The 24278-nt window shown below is 64.6% G+C and overlaps 3 protein-coding genes across 9 annotated transcripts in view; 1 reads left to right on the top strand and 2 right to left on the bottom strand.

The window, feature by feature from the left end:
• The window catches only part of GAK (cyclin G associated kinase), a 42081-nt gene extending 41161 nt beyond the window's left edge, over positions 1-920 (bottom strand). Inside the window, exon 1 of one of the 3 annotated variants that reach the window (XM_037047326.1) lies at positions 652-920. In XM_037047326.1, coding sequence (XP_036903221.1) covers positions 652-796 — 145 coding nt within the window. In that variant the 5' untranslated portion in view covers positions 797-920. The remainder of the gene's footprint in view (positions 1-651) is intronic. The other 2 variants (XM_037047317.1, XM_037047335.1) reach the window with 2 other exon arrangements.
• A 47-nt stretch (positions 921-967) lies between these two features.
• On the top strand, positions 968-11696 carry TMEM175 (transmembrane protein 175). Of its 3 annotated transcripts, none has more exons than XM_037047418.1 (11): positions 968-1095; positions 4842-5002; positions 5240-5278; positions 5975-6069; positions 7488-7539; positions 7751-7786; positions 8288-8371; positions 8658-8822; positions 9524-9602; positions 9717-9852; positions 10938-11696. In XM_037047418.1, exons 2-11 carry the CDS (start codon positions 4850-4852, stop codon positions 11593-11595), a joined length of 1497 nt encoding a protein of 498 aa, XP_036903313.1. In that variant the 5' UTR covers positions 968-1095; positions 4842-4849; the 3' UTR covers positions 11596-11696. The 3 variants fall into 3 exon arrangements, with proteins under 3 accessions (XP_036903313.1, XP_036903311.1, XP_036903318.1); XM_037047416.1 differs by having other exon boundaries at positions 5972-6069; XM_037047423.1 differs by having other exon boundaries at positions 1007-1136; positions 5972-6069.
• An 80-nt stretch (positions 11697-11776) lies between these two features.
• On the bottom strand, positions 11777-23955 carry DGKQ (diacylglycerol kinase theta). 3 transcript variants are annotated; one of them, XM_037047368.1, is made up of 23 exons: positions 23517-23953; positions 20991-21070; positions 20235-20334; positions 19893-19978; positions 19676-19801; positions 19326-19479; positions 19168-19239; positions 18972-19078; positions 18646-18890; positions 18466-18556; positions 18274-18328; positions 18089-18150; positions 17566-17716; positions 17108-17146; positions 16481-16596; positions 15050-15201; positions 14665-14813; positions 14348-14526; positions 14024-14124; positions 13738-13884; positions 13533-13644; positions 13297-13449; positions 11777-12955 (listed from the first exon to the last, which is right to left on the bottom strand). In XM_037047368.1, the coding sequence occupies exons 1-23, from the start codon at positions 23788-23790 to the stop codon at positions 12893-12895; spliced, it is 2814 nt and encodes a 937-aa protein (XP_036903263.1). In that variant the 5' UTR covers positions 23791-23953; the 3' UTR covers positions 11777-12892. The 3 variants fall into 3 exon arrangements, with proteins under 3 accessions (XP_036903263.1, XP_036903254.1, XP_036903245.1); XM_037047359.1 differs by having other exon boundaries at positions 11777-12569; positions 18646-19078; positions 23517-23955; XM_037047350.1 differs by having other exon boundaries at positions 18646-19078; positions 23517-23954.
• Positions 23956-24278: the final 323 nt, after the last annotated feature.

The following is a 24278-nucleotide window of genomic DNA, read 5'->3' as shown; positions in this document are numbered from 1 at the left end:
CCCCCCCCCCCCCCCCCCCCCCCCCCAACCAGCGTGGGGAACAAAGAGGACAGCTGTGCTCAGCCAGGGAGCGTGAGGACTGTCAAGGCCTGCCCTGCCCTGTGGGCACGGGGAGCAGAGTGTGAGGCGAATCCCAAGCCGACAAGGGCCCTATACCAGCGTGGTGGTGACTTCCGTGTGAGGCAGGGACAAGACAGCCCAGAAGCTAGGTCCAGCCTACAGGGATAGTGCCCACCAGGGCTGACCCCTGAGGAGGAAGCCGGGGCCAGACGCCCACCGTCCACCTATCCCGGGAGACTGGGGCAGCAGCTGCTCTCAACAAGGTGCCCGACTACACACGCTTGGCGCTCCGTCCACGAGGCCAGTGCTGTCCGCGCCCCGCACGGGACGGGAAGGGCCAGGTCTTAACCCGCACCAGGCCGCGGGGCTCCCCTTCGGACTTCCGCCTCCTCGGAGGCCCCTCCGCTCCCACGAGCTCTCCGCCCGCCCGCCCCTCCGGCCCCGCACGTCAGTCACCGCTGCGCGGCGCCCGCCTCGCCACCCGCCGCCGCGGCCAGCCCCCACGCCCCACCAGGAAGTGCCCGAGCCCGGCCGGGTCTCCCCGCGCCTGGGGCCGCGACCGCCCGGCCCGGCCGTCCGCCCGCGCCTCACCCTCGGCCAGGACCCGCCGCACCCGCAGCCGCAGATCGCCCAGCTCCACGGTCTGCCCCACGAAGTCGGTGTGGTCGCGGCCGGCAGCGCCGCCCAGGGAGCCCGGGCCCGCCAAGAAGTCGAGCGCAGACTGCAGCAGCGACATGGCGGCGGCCCGCGGCGAGCGCCCTGGGGCGCGGGTCCCGGGCGTCGGGGTCCGCTCCGCAACCGCCGGCCCCGAGCCGCACCAGCTTCCGCCCCGACGCCGTGACGCAGACCCCGAGAAACGCCGGCGCTCCGCTTCCGCCCCGCGGAGGCCGCGCGTGCGCAGAGCTCTGGTAGCGGTGCGCGTGCGCGGCGCCGCCAGTTTGGCGGAGACCTTCCGGCCTGGAGCTCCTGGACCCCGGCTCTCGGCTCACTGGGGCACCGACGCGCGAAACAGTGGCCGCGCCAGCTCCCACCCAGGAAGTCCGCCTCCCGGCGCAGCTCCTCCGACTCCCCCGGAGGTCAGTGCTGCGCCGCGGCCCGGGCGGAGCCGGCCTATGTGTGCTGTGGGTGGCGGGCGGTGGCCCCTTGGGGCGAGGGCTGGAGCTGTGGGCGGGGTGACACCCAGGAGAGGCTTAGCCTCGCCCATAGCGACTGGAAGCCTCCGCGACGTTTAGTAAGCCCGGTAGCACCGCGCATGGCCCTGGCTTGTGGGTTTGGTGGGGGCGCCACACGACTGGGTTTCCTTTTTCTTAAAAAAGTGGTGGTTGTTAAAGCCTAAAAAACTTAAACCTAAAAACTCAGCTTCTGTAGAAAAACCAGGCCCAGAACCGCGTGTGTCCCCGGTCACCTAGATCCGCCGCTCAGGGCAGACTCTTTCCTCCGGCCCACTTGGCTCGGCTCGTTATGCTCCCAGGGGCTCACGGGGGCACCCGAGGCAACACCCCCTTAGATAGAATATCCGTCTCAGACTGAAAAGCGGACCCGGAAGCCCCGATCGGCATCTTAATCCTTCCAAAATGCGAAGCTATTAAAACTTCTTCCCAGACAGGCTACTTTGTGACCATCTTTGTACAATAGTGACAGCAGCCTAGTTCATCCAGCGCTTCGCCGCTCACTCACCCTCTTCTGTGCAGTGGTGCATTTCAACGATACAGAGTGTTTTGGAGAAGACAGTCTGGTTAATCCCTCTTTTTTTTTTTTAATGAGAAAACATAACGCAACAATGTCATTACTTGGCCAAGGTCAACAAGGGATACAGCTAGACTTGCACACAAGTCACGTGCTTTTGGAGCCAGTGCATTTGGCAAATGGGATTCATGGGGCCCAACAGTTGGGGGCCCAAGGAAGAGTGCAGACGGCCATGGGGATGTATGTCCTCAGCATGCAGATGGCAGTTGACATCTAAAAGCTTGAGGACAGCCTTTTAGAGAGGGACTAGAGCTCTAGGGCAGGGAGCCGAAGGAAGGACGTGTCCCAGGCAAAAAGAGCATCAAATACTGCCTAATAGTCAAACAGGGTTAAAAAGCGTGGGATGGATTTAGCAGTGATGAGTTGTCGGTGATGTTGCAAAGAACAGTTTCAGGCCAGTGGGGAGGTGGGAGTCGCAGACATGCAGCATGGAGGGGAGGAAGAGAGCCAGGAGCCAGGAGTAGGAAGTGTGAGGGGGGGAGGGGAATGGCATCAGCGGAGGGACTGTCCTTTCACCTTGGAGGAGGAAAGACACTTTGTTGTGAAAGGAGGGGAGGAGGGGAGGCTGTGGCCGGAGGTAACTGTATTTACTGGAGCGAAAGTGTTCCACTGGAAAGAAAAGGAAACATGTAAGGAGAATGAGCAGGAGGTGAGAGAGCTCAAGTTAAGCAATGTGGAAAAGATAAAAAATAGCATTGTGGGAAACCTCATGAGTAACCCAACCAGAAAACACGGTAGAGGTGAAGGGCTCATTTGGACTTGGAGGCCAGGGATTTATCCTCACAGGACCTAGCACCAGGTGGAGATTTCTAAATAGGGTGGTTACTTTTTAGTTCACAAATATTTGTGGATCACCTTCTATACTGGGTCTGCCCGTAGGTGCTATAGTAATATAGTCTTAAGTCAAATGGGAATCTCCATCCTACACTTCTCTTCTAAATTTCACACATTTGTTCTTAAATAGCCTACCTGGTATGTACGTGCCTAAAACTGAATTTGTGGTCTCCATCTTCAAACCTGTCCCTGTGTAGTAGCTCGAATGAGGGCGAATAGGTATGACTTATGTGACTTCAAGACCTACAAAGCTACAATGATCAAATCAGTGTGGTGTTGATATAAAATAGGTGGGGAGGTCAACAGGACAGAAGAAAGATTCAGAAATTGGCCCACAAGTGCATATATGGTCAATCTATCTTTGACGAAAGGATAAAGGTACTAGGAGAAAGAATAGTATTTTCAACAAATGGTGTTGGGAAAACTGGATATCCCTGTTAGAAAGGAATCAGTGCCTTTCATCAGGTGTGCAAAAATCACCTCAAAATACATCATAAATCTGTGTGGCACCTAAAGCTGTGCAATTTCTAGAACAGAATCTGAGGGTTTTTTTTGATGGGACGCCAAACCACAATTCGTTAAAGAAATAAACTAGACTTCATAAAAATTAAGAATTTTGAATCATACTGTTGAAGACGCCCCTCCACAGGTGACTGGGTAAGCTGTGGCACACCTTTCAAGTGGAATATTATTCAGTGATGAGAGAAAAGAGCTCTGAAGCCACAAAAAGACACGGAGGAACATTAAGTGTGTGTTGCTGAGCGAAGTCAGTCAGTCTGAAAGGGCTGCACACGGTTCTTCCAACGCCACGAGGGGAAAGGCAGAATGACAGTAAGGGCATCAGTGGTGTGGTAAGGGGTTTGGGGGGGAAGGAGGGAGGATGTTTAGGGCTGCACAACTCCTGTGTGATTCTGCGACAGTCCTGCGTGTGTCAGAACCCCTGGCACTACCGCGCAGAGCCAGCCCCTGTGCTCCGTGGCTGCTCGGGCATCCCCACTCTGCGCGCTTCCTCAGGCCCAGCCGCGCGGGACACCTGCTCCCACAGCACCCTGACCTGTCTGCGCTGCTGGGTCACGGTCCAGTTCGGTTTACCTCTGGAGCCCAGTGCCGCTCATAACGCCCTCATGCTCTCAGGTCTCCGGTCAGCCCTCTGTTATACGAATTTGCACTTCTCCTCATTCCCACCAGGATTTAAAACTCTTCGGTCTCTTCCCTCAGCTGCACGCTGGCCAGCGTTGGTTCTGTGTTCTTCCTTCATCACCGTGATGCTGAGAGGCATGTGTGATGCAGGCAACTCGTGGCTGAGGGGCACACCGGGCACCAGGGCCCATGAAAGCTGAGCCACGGGGCCACCGTGGAGGGTGCAGTCCAGGGGTGCTAGGCGTGTCACAGGGCTGTGCGGCCACCCACACCGCCACAGCCCTCTTCCTCTTGTGAGACTGAAACTGCCCTATGAAACAGTAACTCGGTGCTCACGCCCGCGGGCCCCCAGCACCCACCGTCTCCTTGTACTCTCGGATCCTGGCCTCTCCGGGATGCCCTGCAGTGGGGTCGCCGCTTTAGCCATCGGCTTCACTCAGCGTGGTGTGCTGCAGGCTGGTTCACACTGCAGCAGGTGTCCAGACCCCCCTCCTAAAGGCTGGATGGTACTCCTCCACGTGGATGGGCACGTTTGCTCGTCCATCCGCCCGTGGATGGGCGTGCAGGTCACTCCTGCCTGTAGCTGTTGTGAATGACGCTGCCGTGAGCCTGGGTGTGCAGACATGCACAGCTCTATTCACATCCACCCCATGGTGGAAACCACCCACACTCCCCTACTTCCGCCTGCAGCCCGTCACTGCCCTCACCCAGCAGAGCGGCTCTTGGCCTCCTCTCGCTGGCACGAATCCCCTCGGGGCCTCACCCCTCCCCACTTAGCTCCACACTTGGTCCCCTTGGCCTGGGGCTTCAATGCATGACTCCTGGGGGACATGAACAGTCCGCAGCACTTTCAGGCGTTTAATAGTTTGAGGGTTCTTGACTTTCATTGATGAGCCGTGTTCAGCTGGGGACCCCACATGCTGCCGCCTCCTGCATGCAGACCCGCACCTGGAAGCCGGCTGCCACCTCGGAGCATGCGTGCACTGCCATGGTCACCATGGAGGCCAGCAGGGGCAGACCCGGGGGCCCCCCAGCAGACTCAGACCCGTGCTTCTCCGCAGGCCCTGCCATGTCCAGTCTCCAGGCCCCAGAGCCAGCCCTTGACGTGCAGGGAGACTACCCCATGGGCACGGGAGACGAGGACGCCGCCGATGGGACCCAGCACTCCCATCGCATGCTCAGTTTCAGTGACGCACTACTGTCCATCATCGCCACTGTCATGGTCCGTTTGGGGCCCGCCCAGCTCAAGTCCCCCACCCAGAGCCACTCACTCGAGACCCAGCTTCACCCTCCCAGGCAGCCAGGCCCACCTCAGCCCCATCCTGGGCTCCCCCAACCCCACAGGTGTCTAGAGGGGGTGGGGGAGCAGCCCAGCACGGGCCCGAGTCCCCAGCCCCATGGCTTCCAAGGAGCAGTGAGCGCACAGCCCAAGAGACGTCCTTCTGTGTCTTATTGGTAGATCCTGCCTGTGACCCACACGGAGCTCTCCCCACAGCAGGTACTTGGGCGTGGTGTGTACCGCCTGGTGTGAGGGGAGGGTCCCTGGGCCTGAATCTGGACTCCCTGAAGCCAGGAGGGACACTGGTCAGCCCCCCCACCCCCCGGCCTATGAGCAAAAGCAGTGTCCTTGTGGGGAAGGCATGGGCCCCTCACAGTGGGCGCGCGGGGAGGAGGGGCCCATTGGGACACCACTGGTAGGGCCCTTCTAAAGTGGCATCTCCAGGTGGAGCCAGCGGGAGCCTCTGGGCTCTGTGAATTCAATAGCAACACAGTGAGGGGCTGGACACGAATTTGGAAGACATCAGAAAGTCCCTGGGTACCTCCTCGTGTGTGACCAGGGTGTCCTCGCAGCAGACGGGCGAGGGTGCACTGGCACTTGGCTGTGGTCCATTCAGACTACTGCACCTGGCCTGGGTGCCTCTGGGGGCCACGGAGCTGCCGGGTTTGGCCTCTCCATCTTTGGAAAGGCGGTGACAGCACCTCCCTCCGGGCTTTCCTGGGAGTTACCTAGAAGTGGGGGGGGCCCACTGTGGGCACCAGCACCCAGACGGGCTGGTGCTGCTCTCTTCCCAAGCTGCCCTTTGAAGGGGCCCTGTGCCCTCCTGCCAGCAATGCCCAGGATAGCCCCGATGCCCAGAGGCCATGGGCGCCAGGGAGCACCACCACCTGACAGGGATGCTCTCTGTCCCAGCAGTTGGACAAGAATATACAGAAGCTTCTAGCAACCAGGATTGCTGTCTACCTGATGACGTTTCTCATCGTGACCGTGGCCTGGGCAGCACACACGAGGTGCGGGGTTGGGCGGGGGCTCCTGCAGTGCCGGGGTCTGTGTGCCAGTGCCCATCCTCAGGGTCATCCTGGGCTGAGCCCAGGGGTGTCGGGTCAGTGGACTGCCCTCCCTGCCCACATCCTGCTCTCCAGGCCTCTGCTGGTGTTCTGCACCAGGCAGTGAGGGCCCGGTGCCAGGCATTGCATGGGACAGTGCATAGAGGGCTGCGGCCAAAGCCCTCTGCCCTTTGGCACCCCGTGGGTATGGGCCAGGACCAGGCTTCGGCCATGCCCTGGGCCTCACCCAAGGAGGAAAAAAGTCTCCTTAGAATCTGAGGAGAAAGGGATTCAGAGCTGCAGGGGCCCCTGAGCCCCCACCAGGGTGCCCACGGGCAGAGCTGGGATGGGGGCACTCTGGAAAGGACGTGTTCTCAGCAGCAGGGTGCCAGTGTGAGGCTCCCAGGCATTGGCTCTTCCCGGGTGAGGAGAGGCTTAGGGGACGGCTTCTCCTGCCTCCTTTGTTCACAGAAGGTGGGAGCCAGTGGGCCACAGCCACTCTCTAACCTGCCTTGTCCTGCTGTGGTCCCCCAAGGCCACACCCTGCTGTTGGAGTGCTGGCCTCTGGGACCAGCCTAGATACCTGGCCCACGGCCCTCAGGGCTGTGCTCCTCACCTGGGGCCTCCCTAAGCGCTGGCCCAGGAGACCACCCGGGGAGGGGGGCCTGCCCACCGGGCCTCGTCCACAGCACTGTGCCCACAGAGCCCAGTCCAGGAAACGGCCCACCTTCAGAGGGGCTGGTGCTCTGGGGAGACCCCCGGAGGGGCACGAGGGGAATGGCAGGTGCAGAGCCGGCTCTGGTGAGCTCCCGTGTCTGGCTTACCCTCCTTTTCCTTCCCGTCCCAGCACAGTGTGAAACTGTCCCTGCCGAACAGGCTGTGCCAGCAGGTGTCCTGGGAGGGATTCCTTCCTCAGAGGTGGACACGAGGCCTGGAGAGCAGACCCACGGTGGGCCGAGCTCACCCCTCACAGGGCCTGGTCTCTGGTGCGCGGGGCGTAGGGCCTGGCCCACCCTTGGAACAGGCCCCCAGCAGCCCCAGGCAGTGTTCTCTCGGGGGTCCACGCTGCAGCTGCGGGGAGCAGCCCCAGGCCGTGGGTCAGCCTGCCCCTGCTCTGGGGACATCGACCCCCAGAGCTACCACACGTATCTGTTTCTTTCCAACTGTTGGGGTGTAGCCTGTGCGTGTGGAGACCCACGGTTTCCAGAGCACTGTGTTCTTCCGCATGCTTTCAATCTCTTCCAACCTTCATGCACAGGCCGAGTTTTAAACTGGCCAGAAATGAGGTCAGGATGGCCAAGTCAGACATACTGAGACTGCTGTGGTGCCTCGAGATCCACGGTACTGATGGTGTCTCCTCGTGTTTTTCTCAAATTGCTCAGATTGTTCCAGGTTGTTGGGAAGATAGACGATACCCTTGCCTTGCTCAACCTGGTGAGTGGCCCTTCCTTTCCGGGACATGACTCCCTGTGTAGCCTGCCCTCCAGGCAGGAGTGGGAGCCAGCTGGCTTCTCTGCTGCCCTGGCTCCTGGGCCTGCTGAGAACATGGGCCCTGACTCCCTGTGTGGGGCGGGCAGCAGGAGGGGGTCACCGGCAGCCTGGAGTGACCTGCCTGCCATCCCCCTTCATCCCTCCTGCTTCCCAGGCCTGCATGATGACCATTACCTTCTTGCCCTTCACAGTGAGTATGGGCCAGCCCCCAGGCCCCAATTGGGCCTGGGGTCCAGCCTACCCCCGGCTGGGTGATAGGACGAGGCCCAGTGGGCATGCAGGGCAGGGAGGGGGTCCCTGAGTTTGCAGGCTGGGTGCTCTCAGGCCATAGCAGGCCTGTTGTGGCAGAGACACACCTGGGTTCCCACAGGCTGATGGGGGACCCCCCTCCGTGCTTCCTGACGCTCCCAGCTGCCACCTGCCCCTAGCCCACAGCCTCCTGGCCACCCTGGCCCACACCCAGGGTGTGGCTCCCTGGGGCCACAGCTCCCCTTTCCTGCTGGCCCTGCACTGTGCACTCAGACAGGGAGCAGGGCCTGGCGTGCAGATCTGTGCCTCCTGGAGGACGGGCCTGGGGAGCGTCTCAGGGATGGGGCTCTGCTCCGGTGTCAAAGGAGGGAAGCGTTCCCTGGGCTTGCTCTCCAGAGGGGGTGCCCCTGTGCAACCCAGCGCTCTGCTTTCTCGGCCGCAGTTTTCCCTGATGGTGGCCTTCCCCGCGGCGCCTCTGGGCATCTTCCTGTTCTGCGCATGTGTGATCGCCATCGGGGCAGTGCAGGTGGGCTGCCCCTCCGCGCACGCGGTTCCCTCGGCGCTCGGCGGGGTATGCTGCAGGGAGAGGTGCCACACGGGTGCCGCCAAGTGGGCTCTGGTGCCCACGAAGGGAGAGCCCCGGCCCCAGCGGGGCTGCGTGAGCCCGTGGCCGGGCAGCAACCTGAGCCCCCACACCCGGCAGAGCAGGGGCTCCTGTGCCCTCCGCCCGGGGACTTCGGGACACCCCGCTGGGCGCAGGGCAGCAGAGCCCGTCCTCCGAGGGTCCGCCCTGCAGCCGCTCCCCCCCACAGGCGCTGATTGTGGTGTACGCGTTCCGCTTCCCCCACCTCCTGAACCCCCAGATAGGCCGCTCCGCCCACCAGGGCCTCCACCGGCGGCACATCCTGCACATCGTGCTCCGGGGCCCAGCACTGTGCTTCCTGGCTGCCGGCTTCTCCCTGTTCTTCTACCCGGTGGTGAGTAGGGGGGTGTCCCCCCCCCCCACGCCCAGGAGGGTGACAGGAGTGGTGCCCAAAATGGAGCCCTAAGCACAGGGCTCTGGAGCCTGGCTCCTCACTCGGCAGGTGGGCTTCGAGGCCCGTCCACAGCAGCCGGCTCCCCTCCACTCCGTGGCCACGCCCTGGGGCGTGGGCATCCATGCTTCCCACCTCTCCACCCATGCACTCCGGAGCTGCCCTGAGCGCCCTGAGCGCCCGTGCAGATGCCCCTCCGAGGGCAGCTGCTCTCACCGCTGGCCACGTGCTCATTCCATGTGACTTTCCAAGGCAGCTCCATCAGGGTTCCACAGCAGCGGCTCCTTCACTCCTGCCGTCAGGGCGTGAGATCCCAGTGTCCCCTCCCCGCCAGCGCTGTGTTCCGAGTTTTGAGTGTGGCTGTCCTGGTGGGTGTGAGGGGACAGCTTGCTGTGGCCGCATGGTCCTTCCCCCACGGGTAGTGACATTGAGCATCCTGGGGCTTGTGGGCGAGGGGCTTCTCCCTCACCATCATGGCGGGGGGGGTGCCGGCGCCCGCACACGCTCCTCCGCAGGCACAGCTGCAGGTGCTGTCCCCTCCGGCCATGCTATTGGACACACAGCCGCCCCCCTGCCACACGGCTCCCTGCGCTGCCACCGCCCGCCTGTCAAAGCCGCCCTGACCTGCACTGTCTCCCCTGCAGTCATACCTGCTGTTGGCAACGGTCATCATCCTCCCCTACGTCAGCAAGGCCGCCAGCTGGTGCAGAGACAGGCTCAGGGGTGGGTGCCAGGGGCTGCTCCCCTGCATGGTCCTGGCCCTGTGGGGAGGGGGGGCGGTGACGTCTGAGCTGCCCTGAGGGCTTGGCCAGCTGCTCCTTCCTGCCACGTGCACAGGGCCTCAGGAGCTCCCAGCTCCCAGTGTGGAGTTCTTCACGTTTGACCTGCAGGAGCCGCTCAGCAAGGAGCGGGTGGAGGCCTTCAGCGACGGGGTCTATGCCATTGTGGCCACGCTCCTCATTCTGGACATCTGGTGAGGCCCGCGCTTGGGCCACCCGGGCTTGTGGGATGGGTCCCTCGGTACCATTGGCCCCCCAAGGAGCCCCACCCTGGGCAGGGCTCCCAGAGTGTGGGGTCTCTGTGCCAGCGGTCCCCTGTCTGGCTCTCCTGCCCCACCCGTCACGCTTGTGCCTCTAAGGCAGGCCTCCCGCCCGCCCTCCGCTGGGACCTCGGCTGCGCCTTCTGATGCTGCCCACCTGCTGGCAGCCTCGATTCCATGCTCATGTCTGACAGTCTTTGGTCCGGCCCTCTCTTGGTCACCCTTTGCTATGGAATTTGTGAATTTCTGAAATTGGGAGCAAGCATCCCCTGGCACTGATCTCTTCAGTCTAGACCTAAGCTTCCAGAACAATCTGCGACTAGCGCACATCCCCTCCCTGAGGGGTGTGAGGGTGGCTAGGGGGCCGGGGACCGAGACGTTCTTCCCTCTGTCTCTACCCAGAGCCCCAGGCGCCCTCCTGTTGACCCTGAGGACCTTGCAGGGTCCCCAGACAGCGCCCCACGGGGCTCACTTTCTTGCTCACTCCTTCAAACCCTTGGGTTCGGCCCCGTCGCCTGCCTGTGGGTGCAGTGTCTCAAGCACCTCATCCTCTGGTGGGTCGAAGAGCAGCCCCCACCGGTGCTCTGGCCCTGCAGCTACGGGCACAGGCCCGTGACCTCCGGGAGGGGAGGAGGCCAGGATCGACATGCCTCAGAGTCCCTCCATTCTGTGATGGCTGCAGGCCCCCCACCAAGTGGACAGGCTGCTGTGGGAGGGTGGGTAGGCCTCACGGCACCCACCCGTGGGGGCTGGGACAGGTACTTCTCGCCAGCCACTGGGGTCCAGCAGGCAGAGCTGGGCTGCCAGTTAGCAAAGCAGACGGGATCAGTTAAGCTTGAACTTCAGATGAATGGCGCAGGATCGTCTGTTGCACCGAGTGTATGTAGGTGCAGGGTAACGTGACCTTAGGGTCCCCTAAGTCCCTGTTGCCCCCTGAAGCCCATGCATGTGGTGGCAGCAGCCTGGCCAGGCAGGGGTGTGGACCAGCCCCTACAGGTGCCGCCTGTTCACACCCACAGCTCGGACAACGTCCCAGATGCCAAGGACGTGGCGGAGCGGTTTCATGGCAGCCTGGTGGCCGCGCTGAGCGAGTTTGGGCCGCAGTTCCTGGCGTACTTCGGCTCCTTCGCCACCGTGGGCCTGCTGTGGTTTGCCCACCACTCGCTGTTCCTGCATGTGCGCAAGGCCACGCAGTCCATGGGGCTGCTCAACACGCTCTCGCTGGCCTTCGTGGGCGGCCTCCCGCTGGCCTACCAGCAGACCTCGGCCTTCGCCCGCCAGCCCCACGATGAGCTGGAGCGTGTGCGTGTCAGCTGCGCCATCATCTTCTTCGCCAGCATCTTCCAGTTTGCCATGTGGACCACGGCCCTGCTGCACGAGGCGGAGACGCTGCAGCCCTCCGCGCGGTTCGGGGGCCGGGAGCATGCCTTCATGTTCGCCAAGCTCACGCTCTACCCCTGCGCCAGCCTGCTGGCCTTCGCCTCCACCTGCTTCCTGAGCCGCTTCAGCACGGCCATCTTCCATCTCATGCAGATCGCCGTGCCCTTCGCCTTCCTGCTGCTGCGGCTTCTGGTGCGCCTGGGCCTGGCCCTCCTGCGGGCCCTGCGAGGCCTGGCCCCGCCCGCGCGGCACGCTGAGGAGGGCCCGCAGGCCCCACTGCTCCCTGCCCCCTGCTAGCCCATCCCCGCCTGGACTGGCTGTGTGGTGTCACACACACACACCTGTATCCTAGGCGCACACAGGCTCAGATGGCCACGGGGGTGTTCCTGCCCCCTGCCCCGCCCCCGACAGAGCTCCCCAGTGGCTGCTGGGCTACAAACCACCCACTTCCCTACACACCAACGGGAGTGAGACAAGATGGTGGCACCCAGACTGTATTGTGGCAGACTGGAGTCACAGTGCATGTAGTGTGGGCTACACAGGAGGTGCCTGGGCATAGACGTGGGACTGCAGGGCAGGGTCCCCATGGCAGCAGCAGGGCCCACAGGGCGTTGAGGTGGGGGGGGCACACAACAGGGGTGAAGGCGGGCCATACACCCCAGAGGCACATGAGACAACACCATAAGCTGTTTGGTGCATTGTGGGTGCAGCTTTGGCAGAAGCTGTGGGGGCACAGGCTGGGCAGGGGCCACATCTGAGGTTGAGGCAAAGCCACCAGCCCTGCCAGAGGTGCCAGCAGCAAAGGGACCCTGCCCAGGGTCTACAGTGGAGCCTCAGGTTGCCAGAGGGATCCCTGGGCAGGCTGGAGATTTGGTCAGGTTCCTCCTGGGGTCTGAAGTGTGAGTGGTCCAGACTTGGGCCAGCACAGCCGGCAGCTGCAAGCAGCCTGAGACTCCGGAAGTCCTGTCTGCCCAGCAGACACTGGGAGCAGCCACGCTGACTGTTCCCAAATGAGATGCAAAGTGCCAAGTGTCTTCAGTGATTAAAGCTGCTTCCCACATGCTCCCTGCTGACATTGCTTCCTGGGGCCCAGCCGCTCAGTTCTGGTCCCTTCCAGGCACTTCTGCCCTCCCTCCCTGTGTCTCTGGGCACCACATGCCCCCCTCAAGGTGGTGGCTGAGCTGCCTGGCCTCCTTGGGCCCTGGTACGCAGTGCAGTCACTTCTGGGTCACAGGCAGGCTCACAGTGCCAAGGTCAGGAGGTCAGAGCAGCTGGTGGGCAGGTACTCCACGTCAGTGCTGGGCACACCCAGGGCCCAGCTGAGGTCCAGGGCTGCCCACTCGAAGGGCTCCATGGGTGGGTAGGGGGACACAGAGGCCAGCCTGCCTGCCCCCTGTGGTGGTGGCCTGGGCCCTGGGGAGGGAGAGATGACCAGCGGGGCCCTCGTCCATCTGGGTCACTGGTGGAGAAAAAGGCCTGAGGCCAAGGCTGCAGGCACATCTGCCCACCGCCGCTGCTGCTGTGGGGCAGGGCCGGGCTGCCCTGGAGCCCCTCTCTGCTTAGGGTCCCCGTCAGGGAAAGGTGCCCCAGCTGCTCAGGCGTCCTTGGGGGTCCCGGCCTTCTTGGGCTTCTGCTTGGCCTTCCTGAGCATGTGGACCTGTCAGAGGGCAGTTCACTGTAAACCAACCAACCCAGGTGCCCAGAACATCTCCCACCACTTTGGTGCATTTGATGCAGGGCACGCAGTGGGGCTGTGTGGTGGTGTGGCCTGTGGGACAGGGGCCCCAGTCCCACCACCGCCTGGCTGACGCCTTCTGAGGCCCCAGGGGGCTCATTTCCACAGAGGGGAGACAGGTGCTCTCGAAGATCTGGCTGACCTCTCCTGGACCTCAGGACCTCCCGGGGTCAGGGAAGAATAGGCCATGCCAGGCCCCTCACAGCCCCAGCCTACCAGCATTGGGCCGTTCTCAACCCCACCTGGCACACCCCATGGCTCACCTTGGGGCCCACAGCCGAGATGATCATGTGGCCAGGAGCCTGCACCCAAGGCTCACCATCTACCTGCACAGGTGTGGCCTTGAGAAGGGTGACTCGGAAGTAGGCCCCCTGGGCAATGCGAATGCCGGAACGCAGCCCACCCTGGACCTGGCCCTGGTCAGGGGAGGGTACGGAGCTCAGCAGGCAGTGGCTTTTCACTGGGCCCGCCCACCGGCAGCGGCCCCACCCACACTCACCATGTGCATGACACCCGTCACCCCCACCACCTCCAACAGCCCATCGTCCATCCGTGGCTTCTCAAACCTGGAGTCGCCATCGGGACCCCACAGGTCGGCCCCCGAGCCCCAGCTGTGCCGAAGGAGGGTGCACAGGTGAGAGTGCAGCCTGCATGGGCCCCGGTCCCACCCAGGCTGGAGCCCCCGAGAGCCCCACCCACGGCACCTGGGGATGTTGATGAAGATGAGGCCCTCGATGCTGGGCAGCTCCACCTGCTGCTGCTCCACCTGCAGCTGGATCTCCCGGTGCAGGCTGCGGGAGTGGCTCATCTTCTGCAGCCCGACCCGCACGTACACACCCTTGTTGTGGAACCTGCGGCAGGAGGGCATGCCAGCCTGTTGCAGCCCCGGGGCCAGCCCCTCCACACCCATCCCTGCTGGAAGTCTCCAGGAAGCGCACTGCTGAGGGCAGGGGGGCAGCCCCTCTGCCTGGAGCAGCACCCACTCCGGACCTGCTCGTGAACTTGCTGGGCTCCTCCTCTCGGGCCTGATGGAAGTCCAGGCTCAGCTCTGCATCGATGCCAATCCCACAGTAGTTGCTCATCTGCACGATCTGGGGACAAGGCAAATTCTCCCATGGCCAGGTCAGCCTCCAGCAGGCACTGCTGCCCCCCACGCTGGGCCAGTGAAGCCGGCACCGGGAAGGTGGCGCGGCAGGCGGTGCACACCAGGCCCTGATGGCCAACCACTGCTCTGCGCCTCAACTTCCCAGGGGAAAAAGAAGGGGGTCACCACAGGCCCCACAGCTGCCACACCCTTCCCCAGACACACCATACCTTGGGGGGCTCCAGGTCGGCCATGCTGTTCTCTGCGCCGTTGGCCTGGTGAGCATCCAGCAAGATGGTCCAGCGGTCCACAAGGACAGTGTCGGCCTCGTCCACTGACACCAGCACTGAGAACAGGTCCTCCCCACTGTAGCCTGCGCCCCAGCGGAGGACGCGACCGAGGTCGTTCCCTGGGGCGGGGAGACTCCGGTAATTTGGTAACTCAGGTAACTCCACACCCACCGCCCCACCCCAGGCCTCCACAGAAACCTGGGACGAGAAGAGATGAACCCACAGGCCCTGTCTCCCGACCCTCTGGCTGACCCCACCTGTGCCCAGGGGCAGGATGGCCACAGAAGGCTCCGGGCAGGCCAGATGGTGCCGAGTCTCCTCCAGGGCAGAAAGCACCCAGCCCACGGTGCCGTCCCCACCACACACCAGCACCCGGAAGCGGGGCACCTGGGAGAACACGTGGAGCCTGGCAACAGGGAGACACGAGCTATCTGCCACCAGCCTCAGCCACGCAGGCAAGTGGGGGCAGGAGGTCAGAGCGCAGCAGCCTAATGGGCCACAGCTCACCCCCCACCCAAGACAGCCCTTGCGATGCCAACCTCGAACCCTGTCCTGTTCCCACTGGCCCACCCGCAGGTGTGTGACAGCCCTCAGGGGCCTGCCAGGCTGCAGGCCCTGGGGTGGAGCTCCCCCCAGACTCACCCAGGAAGAGGACCCCCGTTGGTCAGCTCAAAGACCTGGTGAGGGTTCAGCAGCTTCCGGAAACTGCAGAGCAGGTCACGGCCCTTGAGGCCTCCACTCTTGGGGTTCACGAACACGAGGAGGGGGCAGCAGTCTGGGGGCAGCTTCGTGTGCTGACAGACAAGGGCTGAGTTACGGCAGGTGTCTCCCCCACCACACTGCCTGGGCAGTGACTGCCCCCAACTGGAGCCCACCTGGCCCGAGCGGAGCTAGGGCCACCCCTTCCTGAGAGAGGCATACACTAGGCTGAGGAAGCCGCAGGGCATTCCCAGTTTGCCAGACTTCTAGGGACACCCCCAAGGCACAGGGGGTACCCACAGGTTTCTGGCCAATGGAGCCAAAATGAGGCCACCAGCCTGAGGCTCCAGGCACACAGGCCATGGCCAGCTGCAGACACACGTCCCCGAGGCCGTGCCCACCACCTCATCCACGTGCCACAAGCACGTGTTGGGCCCCACCTGCACCCAGAGGCCACCTGGTGCACAGCCCAGATGCAGCCCCCAGGGCCACGCCCCCCACGTGGCAGCCAGGAGGCCGGGTTCATGGGGAGTCCACATGTATTCCCTCAGCTCAGGATGAAACCCCCCGCAGTCCTCCAAACAGTGCCCAGGACCCAGTGGACAGGAGGCTGGAGAGCCCACAAGCAAGACCCAGGAGAGGCTGAGGTCCCTACAGTGAGGTGGCTGGGTGGCAGGAGACATGCAGCCTGGGTGCAGGCCAGGGGCATGCTGGGGTGACATGTGGCCCACCAGGCAGGGCTGCCCAAGGCACCACTCACCTGCCGGCATTGCCTGCCAGCTCTGCCCCCAGGGGCCCTGACCCCGCAGGCTGCACCTGCTGGCTGGCTGCCCTGCCCTGGGCTGGCTGGGGGTGGGCAGGGGAGGCAGGGACCTGCAGGGGCCTCCTGCCCGTCACAAATCCTGAGCTCATTGCTGTCCTGCTTCCCCTCAACGGGCTTGGGGCCAGGGGCAGAGCAGCCATGGACACCAGGAGCTCTGGGGGCCACAGAGTAAGGGCCATAGGCTCTGGGAAGGCACAAGGCACCAAGTGGGAGCAAAGGGCATGGGCCCCTTGCCCAGCCCCAGCCCTCACCCCTGAGCAGAGGCTGGTACGGCACCAGGGACCCCTGCTCCAGGCAGTGCTGGGTCTGCAGGGCAGCTTCTGGTCAGAGAGCTCCACCTGCTGGCCCAGGCAGCCACGGTTGCAACCAGGGCCTGCTAGGCAGGGGGTGAGGTCCTGCCCAGTGACCCCAGAGAAGGTGAGGGCTATGGAGAGTCCTTGTGGTCTGTGCAGGCCTCCCATGTGTGTGAACTAGACCTGTGCGACCAACCCCCTAGAGTGAGACAAAACCAGCCTTGGAAACCACGTCCTTCGATCCCAGCTCCCACTCACCAGCACGTCCGGGAGCACCAGGGCAGTCAGTGGCCGGCTATGCACAGCTGTGTCTTTGACCAGCATGTACAGCCGTTCAGCCTCTTCGAAGCAGGCCACATCCAGCACTGCAGCACCTGTGGCAGGTGGGCTGTGAGCACTGGCCACCCAAAGGCGTCTGCACAGCCCCACCCCTGGGGGACCCTTCACGAATGGCTGGACATCACTGAGATGGGACATGGTGGGTGGACGTCAGCAAGGCCACTAGGACACAGGATGGAGCAGCGGGGCATGTCTTCATGCCCTGTCCTGCCGAGCCCCTGGAGCCCACAGGGGATGAGCCCACAGGAAAAGAGGGCTGGTAACCGCTGAGGACCCACAGAGGGGAATGGGCCCGGGGCGCTGTTCTCCCATTGCTGGTGGATGTTGAGTTTTCAGTGAGAAGGATGTGAACCCGTGGGCAGAACAATATCATTCTCTGGCCTCAGTCCTGGTTTAGCCAGGAAACAAAATGCATTTCCCTCACAGGTGGTCCCCGGGAGGAGAGAGGAGAGTTGGGTATGAACCAGGTGTGGCCCCACAGGGGCCAGACGGTAGGGCTCTCCATCTAACTGTCCAGCCACCCTGACTGAGAGGAGTGCGGCTCACCTTGGGAGGCATAGACATGGCTCACAGACACCAGGCCAGCTGCAAAGACACCAGGCTGCGGTCGGGGCGTAGGAAAGAGCAGAGGCCAAGGGGTCCCCAATGCCCCTAGGCCGCTGCCCCCACCCCTGCTTGGCAGTCCCCAGCCACTCTGCTTGCACAGCAGGGCCAGTGACCTCAGGAAAGGGCACCCCCAACTGCAGGTGCAGGAGGCTCCCCACCCCACCCCTGGGGGCCCAGGGAAGAGAAGGCAAAGACGGGCCCTCAGGAGGCTTAGCAGCTCCTCAGGGGAGGGGCCACTGCCTGGGCCCCGGAGGTGTGGAGAGACCCGCTGGGTGGGTCACCAGCTGGGTGAGAGACTTTGGAGGTCCAGCCTCGTCCAGCAGCCCCTACAGCCTGTCTCAGGACTCCTGCCCTGTCCCCAGTGGCCAGTAGCCCCAGGCCAACCCAAGTGGTCACACCTTTAGTGGCCACAGCCTCATCCAGCAGACTGCTGTACTCCTGCAGGGACAGGCCGGCAGGCAGGCCACCAATGAACAGGGAGACTCGGGGGGCCACAGGCCTGCTCTCAGCCAGGTAGAAGCGGGTCTGACTCATCTGCCGCAGGGATGTCTGTGGGGAGGGGCAGGGTCAGTGCGGAGCAGAACACAGCCCAGTGGGGTGTCAGCCCCCTCCGCCCGCACCCAGCCAGGGCTCCTGGGAGGGCCCCCAGGCTGAGCCACACCATAGAGAAGTGGACAGGAAAAAAGAAACAAGCTTCCTCCCTGTACCCCTCAGGGGCTCCAGGGTCTGAAGCCCCAAACCCAGCTTTCCAGGATCAGGTGACCAGCAAGGACACAGGTGGACCTGCCAGGCCCTGGACGGGGCACTTCTGTCCAGGACAGCCAGCTGCCCACCAGTGTGGCCACGGGTTCCCTCTCTACAAGGTAGAAGCCATAGCCAAAGGCCAGCTGTGCCCAGGGGCCAGGGGCCACACCCACTGACCTGCCGGATGTCTCGAAGCCGGTTGAGCAAAAGCTCTTCGTCAGCCAGCACTGTCCGCTGGACTGCGGGGTGGGAGGCACAGCTGTCAGCACCTCAGGGCACCCACGCCTGCAGATGGCCGCCCCCACACCCCAGGGCACGGGGGGCGGGCTGCTTAGGGAATGGGCTGCCGGCCACCCTCTCACCTTGCCTGCTGCCCATGAGGACCTCCACCAGCTGGAAGCTCTCAGGACTCTCGGCCTGTGGGGACAGAGGTGGGGGTATCAGGCTGGGACCAGCACCACCTCCCCAGGACGCCCAGATATGGCGTCTGCACCCGGCCGGGGTGGTTGCTTGGCCCGCCAGGAGGCAGGGACCAGCAGGCCCGGGGTACACACCTGGCGCCCGAGCAGCGGGAGGGCCTCTAGCACCACAGTCCGGGCAGTGCTGTCCTCAGTCAGGCGAAGGGACACGTAGGCCACACCCACCCTGCAGGCGACAGGCTTGGGAGTTCTGGCCACACCCCCAACCCTCCCGGCGCCCTTGGGCAAGACCCGGACCCAGGGCCTGTGTCTCACTTGAGCCAGGCAGGGTAGACCTTCAGGACGTCCTGGGTGCGGGGCAGGGCGCGGATGATCAGGGCCTCGGCCACAGAAACACTCTCCGGGGGCCCGGGGCCCCTGCTGCCCTCCTCCTCCAAAGCCCCGTCACTCTGGGCCAGGGCCCCGGCCGCGGGGTCTCCAGCCCGCAGCGCTGCGGGGAGAGCCTGCAGCTCGAAGTCGCCAGGGTCCTCGGGGATGTAGTAGGCTCGCAGGGCTGCCTCCTGCGGGGTGCGGTCTGGGGTAGAAGAGCTGCCCGCTGGGGCCGCCACCACCGCCGCCGCCCGGGGGTGCGGGGCACTTACCAGCACCTCCCCGCTCCCGGCCTGGCGCGGGACGCTGATGACGCGGAAGTGGCCCCGACGCACAGCGTCGCTGCCGTCGAAGATCCTCAGCGTCTGCTTGTCTGGCCCTGGGGGGAGGGGCGCGAACCGCGGAGGTTTGGGGTGAAGGGGTGGGGGCCAGGGCGGGACGGGAAGGGGTCGGGGGCTGGGCACATACGTGACTCCTGCGGAGGCACCTCTCTGCCCGGGCAGGCGGGCGCGCTTCTGTCCGCAGCGGGGTCCCCCTCGCCTGTGGGATACGCACAGCGGCCTCTCGCTCCCGCCCCACCCACCCGGCCCCGCCCACCGCCCCGCGGCAGCGCCACCCCAGCTCACCGGGCTCGGGGACCGCACTCTCGGAGATGCGGAAGCAGTGCATCTTGCTGAAGTTGCGGGACAGCAGGCGCACGCACGCCGGGGGCAGGACCATGGTTCGCAGGCGCCCGAACCAGCACTCGGGAGCGAGCGCCGCGGAGCAGACTGCGTGGACCTTGGTGCGGGGGGCGGGGAGCATAGCCTTGAGCCTGAGGTGGACAGGCAGGTCCAGGACAGCCCTCCGGGATCTGCAGGACTGATGGCTCCTGCAGGGCCTCGCCCAGAGGGAGCCCCGACTCGCAAATCGGGGTCCCCACCCCCAAAGCTCAGCACCCATAGAAAGGAGGCGCCCGCGCCCCGCCCCGCCGCACCTGGACGCCGCACCACTCGCAGCGCAGACCAGCCAGCACGTCGGAGGAGCCGCACGTCCTCCGGCAGACCTCGCAGCGCGCGCCTGAGGGCAGGTTCCCCTCCCGCCAGTGGTGGTAGTGCATGTCCTGCCGGGGGACTGGGGCCGTCAGCAGGCTCCATCCACCCCGCCGTCCGTCGCCGCCACCCCCACCCCGGCCTGCGACTCCAGCCACTCACGTGATCCCGGTGCCCATCCTGGTGGCACTGGCGGCAGTCGCTGCAGGCGAAGGGCACACAGTCGGGGTGAACGTGCAGCTCACACACTGGGGGGTGGACAGCATTAGGGGTTTCTCGCCGCTCCCCACGGGCCCTGCCCACCTATCCACGCTGTCTTTTAGCTTCCTAAGCCTGAACTGCAAGCTCAGGGACAGCCCCCCACCTCTGGTGGGGGGAGTGTGCCCACCTCAACGTGTAGCCAGCAGCCAGACCCTGCTGACCGGCCTAGGCAGCTCTAGAACCCAGGACACCCTGCTGGGCCACCTTGGGCAGCATGGGCCAGGGCCCCTGGGTCAGTGATACCTTCACAGCGCAGTGCGGGGACCTCCAGGCTCTTGCGGCACACGGCGCAGAACTTGCGCTTGTAAACCCCCCGGGGGCCGAAGCAATGGGCCACAGGGACCTGGAGGGGGCAGAGCACAGCCTCAGCCTGGGGCCCACTGCCAGCCCAGACCCCACACCCCTCCACCCACACCATCTGCCTGACCGCTGCAGTTCCCCCAGAACCCTCATGAGTAGCGCTCACAGGGTGCTGTGAGGGGTCCTCTGGGACTGCCCTGCACTGCCACAGCCCCACTCTGCGTAGAGCCAGCGCTGCCCTGGGCCTCCCGTGGTGATCCCACAAAGCCCCTGCTGCAGGGGGTGGGGGACACGCCTGCTGGTCCTTCCCCCCAGCTGCGCTGCCCAGAAAGCACTGCCACTGACCACTTCCCAGTTCAGTCCCCCTGTGGTGCATGTGAGCAACCTGAAGGGAACACAGGTGGAGGAGGGCCAGCCCATGGGCAGGGGGGCAATACTGGGGACCACGGGACAGGTGAGAGCCAGCGGGAAGTGAGGGGTGGCTGCTGCCCCCGGAGAGGTTTGTCGGCAGAGATGCAGCTGCCGAAGCTCGGGAACCGCCCAGCACAAAGAAACACTGCCAGCCCTGGCCCCCAGGCTGGCCCCACTGCCCACCCCATCCAACCCAAGGCCGGAGCACCAGCTCCAGCCCAGCCTGCCAGAGCCCCTCCCCGTCCCTCCACCCACTCGGCAGGCTCAGTGCCCACACTCCATACCCACCCGGACCAGACTGGGCGCCACGCTGGTGCAGGGGGTCTTCACAAGCTTCAGGCACTTCTCGTGGGACATGAAGTTGCAGACTGTGGGAACAGAGCCGTGGGAGTTGGCCTCTGTCCTGCCCAGGAATCTAGAGGCCCCAGGAATGGCACACAGATGGGAGGCCTCACCAGCAGGCCCACCGAGGGCCATGGCGGGACAGCAGCATCCTGCCAGGGCGGAGTCCCTGTCACAGTGGGCGTACTCTGCCACAGCTGCTGTGGCCACCTCCTGCAGGGCCAGTCGCTGCTGGCTCCCAGCCCACCCCACCGTGGGAGCGACATGGTTCCCACCACCCACGGGCATGGCCGGCATGGCCACAACAGGGTCCTGCAGCAACAGCCCCCCAACCTTCTCAGAAGCACCAGAAACACCCTGACCCTCTGCCCCACCCCACTCCTCATCCAGAGAGAGAGCCCAGAGCACGTGTAGAACAGGGGTCTGATGGTTGTGACCATCCTGGGTGACATATCTGGTGCCCCAAGAGTGGCCCCTGCCCCTAGGCTTAGCTCTCCTTCCAGTCTCTAAGAGGGGTGGGCAGGTGGATGGGCACCTGGGCACATCCCCCCAGATTGGCTTTGCCAGGGACACCCTCCCCACCACCCTCACAGCTGCATGTACACCCAATCAGGCCTCCCACACGCCATGTCTGCAGAAGCCCACAGCCAGACTGTGCCGGGATGGGACCCCACTGAGGCTGGTGGGATGGCTGCGCCTGCTCCTGTCTGGGTTGAGCAGGCCAGAGGCCCCGAAGGTGGTGAGCACTCAGACCACACTGTTCTCCTGAGACCTACCTAAGAAAGGGCATGCCCACCGGTCTTGGGGGGCCCAACAAGACTCAGGCTCAGCTGGGAGATGGACTCAAAGATGGACAGTTGGGGGGAGGCCTGGAGTAGCCAGAGCGGCCTCCAACAGCAAGTGCAGCAGGGGTGCATCCATGAGGCTGGGGGCCTGGGGGGAGGGGCTGGGCCAGGCTGCAGGGGCCTGGGCGGTGGGCAGGCGGTGGAGGGACGGCTCTCCAACACAGCCTTGGGTGAGACTGCCCACGGGGCCTGGAGGCAGCTCCGTCGCAGGCTGGCAAGAGCAGCCCCGAGGCCTGTCTTCTCAGAAAACTCCAGAAGCAGTCTGGGCTTAGGTGGGAGAAGTGTGGAGACACGGAGGCCGAGGTGTGTGCCCCATCGGCTTCCTCTCCCGACAGCCAGGCTGGCTCTGCCACAGAAGACAGCGGCTGTGGGCAAGCAGTGCCCAGCTTCCCCTCTGGCTCAGAAAGATAGAGTGCTGTCACCACACGCCACGCATCCTGGGCACTCCTGCCGGGAAGGGGCTCTTCCTCCACACCCTGATCAGGCTCCTCTGCTTGCAGAGATGGCCAGCCCCTTCTCCACGGAAGGGGGGAGGAGATGCACACAGCTGCCTGGAGGAGGCTGCCATGTCACCCCCACACCCAGCCTCTCCGTGAGCTGCTGGGCCCTTCATATCCAGAGCCCTGCCCCCGCCAGCTCTCACCCTCGTGGGGGCCCCGGGTCAAGCCTCAGACCTAGGGCTGGCTCAGCCTGTATCAGCAAGTCTCCCACCACAGGGGAGCCTCCTGGCCCTCCAGGGGCAAGGCAGGGCAGTACAGTGTTTCCAGCACGGCAGAAAAGCCAGGGCAACTACCCCCACACCAGCCTCACAGAGAAGGCATCCTGTGTGAGGGGCCCTGACTTCTCCCTACCCAGATCGAACCAAGTCTCTACAGACGTCTGCCTCAGTTGTGCCTCTGTCCCCATGGCCAAAGGCCTGCCTCCCTGAGCAGGGCAAGGGCTCCCACCTCGTCACCCTCAACGTCCCTGGGCAGCAGGTGGGGTCCCCAAGCCTGCCCACCTGCCCTGAGGAAGGGCACAGTACTAGATGAGAGCAGACCCTGATGCACACACCCTGGCTGCCCAGGAGCCAGAGGAGGAAGGGCCTTTTTGCTCAGCTGCGGCTCGGCAGCTGGATGGGAGCCCTGTTGGGGCATGCCGTACTTGGGGCAGCAGGCCCCAGAGCCGGCTGTCCAGGAGCCTGAGCCTGGGCAGAGCCAACACCAGGCCCCGGTGAGCAGCACAGTGCACGCACCTGGGGGAGACTGGACCAGCACCAGGGCACGGAGGCCAACCATCCAGACCAACTCTGCCTGGGGCAGTCGGCCTGCTCAGGGTGGGCTGGCTTTATTTATTCCCCAGTCACTGCACCTGTTCCCTGGCTTACCCTGTCTGGCGCAAGGGGTTGGGGGCCAAGCTCTCCCCACACTGGATTCTGACCAAGGTGAGGAAGCCCAGGGAGTACTGAAGAGGGGACACCGGCACCCGACACCCCGAACCCCGGACAGAGCCGGTCCTCATCACTTCCACGGGAAGGCTCGTCCCGCCCGGTGGGAAGGCGAATGCTGGGCCAGAGCGCAGAGGCCAAAGGTGAGGCGCTCGTTTGGGGCTAGGGGCTGCAGTCTGCGATGAACTCGCGGGCGCTCACCGTCGCACAGGAAGCCAGCCAGCCCCCAGATGAAGTCGGAGCAGAGGTGGCAGTAGGTGGGCTTGGTGAGCGTCACCCTCCGGAAGGTGTGGCCCGGTGCAGTGGGGCCCGGGGTCCTGGCGCCCGCTCGCTCCGGCCCCGACCCCGGCCCGGACCTCGGCCCCAGCCGCGCGCGGCCTCCGCCGCCCAGATCGGGGCTGGAAGCCGGGCTGCTAGTGCGCGGCGAGCCGCCGCCGAGCCAGGCGCGGGGCCTGGGCTCGGCCGCCGCCGCCATACTCTTCCCGGGCAGCCCGAGCCCCGGCGGCTGGCGAGAGCCGGGTACGCGCTGCGGGAAGAGGCCGTGGTCCCGGGTCTCCCCCGTAGTCCGCGCCGAGCTTCCGACTGCGCCCGCCGCCACTGCGCAGGCGCGCACTCCCGGACCCTGCGGGGCCCGGCGGCGGAGCCGGGCGGGACCAGGAGGCTGAATGGGGTGCGGCCTCTTGGGCGGGGTCTCTTGGGCGGGGCCTGAGGAGGAGGGGCGGACAGGAGATAGGGCTGGGGGCGGGGCTTAGGAAATCAGGGCCTACCGAGGCAGGCCGGAGGGGAGGGGCTGGGTTGGAGGCGGGGCCCGAGGAGGGGGCGGGGCCTGAGGGGCGGGAGGCGGGGAGGGCTTGCAGAGCTGAGGTCCTATCCAGGGTCCCAACGGAGCTGTGTGGGGCGACCTGGCTAGCAGAGTAGGGTTCCGGTGGCAGCAGGCCGCCCGCCTGAGCCCGGAGCCGGGAC

Source organism: Sturnira hondurensis, unplaced genomic scaffold, assembly GCF_014824575.4.
Source record: "Sturnira hondurensis isolate 20B ecotype Veracruz unplaced genomic scaffold, ASM1482457v3 Scaffold0000780, whole genome shotgun sequence".
Classification (NCBI taxonomy): Eukaryota; Metazoa; Chordata; class Mammalia; order Chiroptera; family Phyllostomidae; genus Sturnira; species Sturnira hondurensis.
This window is presented reverse-complemented; position numbering and strand designations above follow the sequence as displayed.

Excerpts from the sequence above, each read along its gene's own strand:
- TMEM175 (XM_037047416.1), top strand. The coding sequence starts at position 4,850 with ATGTCCAGTCTCCAGGCCCCAGAGCCAGCCCTTGACGTGCAGGGAGAC. Across the intron at positions 5,003-5,239 it reads CCATCATCGCCACTGTCATG|ATCCTGCCTGTGACCCACAC; the intron begins GTCCGTTTGGGG and ends TCTTATTGGTAG. Across the intron at positions 8,823-9,523 it reads CCCTGTTCTTCTACCCGGTG|TCATACCTGCTGTTGGCAAC; the intron begins GTGAGTAGGGGG and ends TCTCCCCTGCAG.
- DGKQ (XM_037047350.1), bottom strand. The coding sequence starts at position 23,790 with ATGGCGGCGGCGGCCGAGCCCAGGCCCCGCGCCTGGCTCGGCGGCGGC. Across the intron at positions 15,202-16,480 it reads TGGTGCTCCCGGACGTGCTG|CACACGAAGCTGCCCCCAGA; the intron begins GTGAGTGGGAGC and ends CTTGTCTGTCAG. Across the intron at positions 12,956-13,296 it reads TCTCGGCTGTGGGCCCCAAG|GTCCACATGCTCAGGAAGGC; the intron begins GTGAGCCATGGG and ends GCCCTCTGACAG.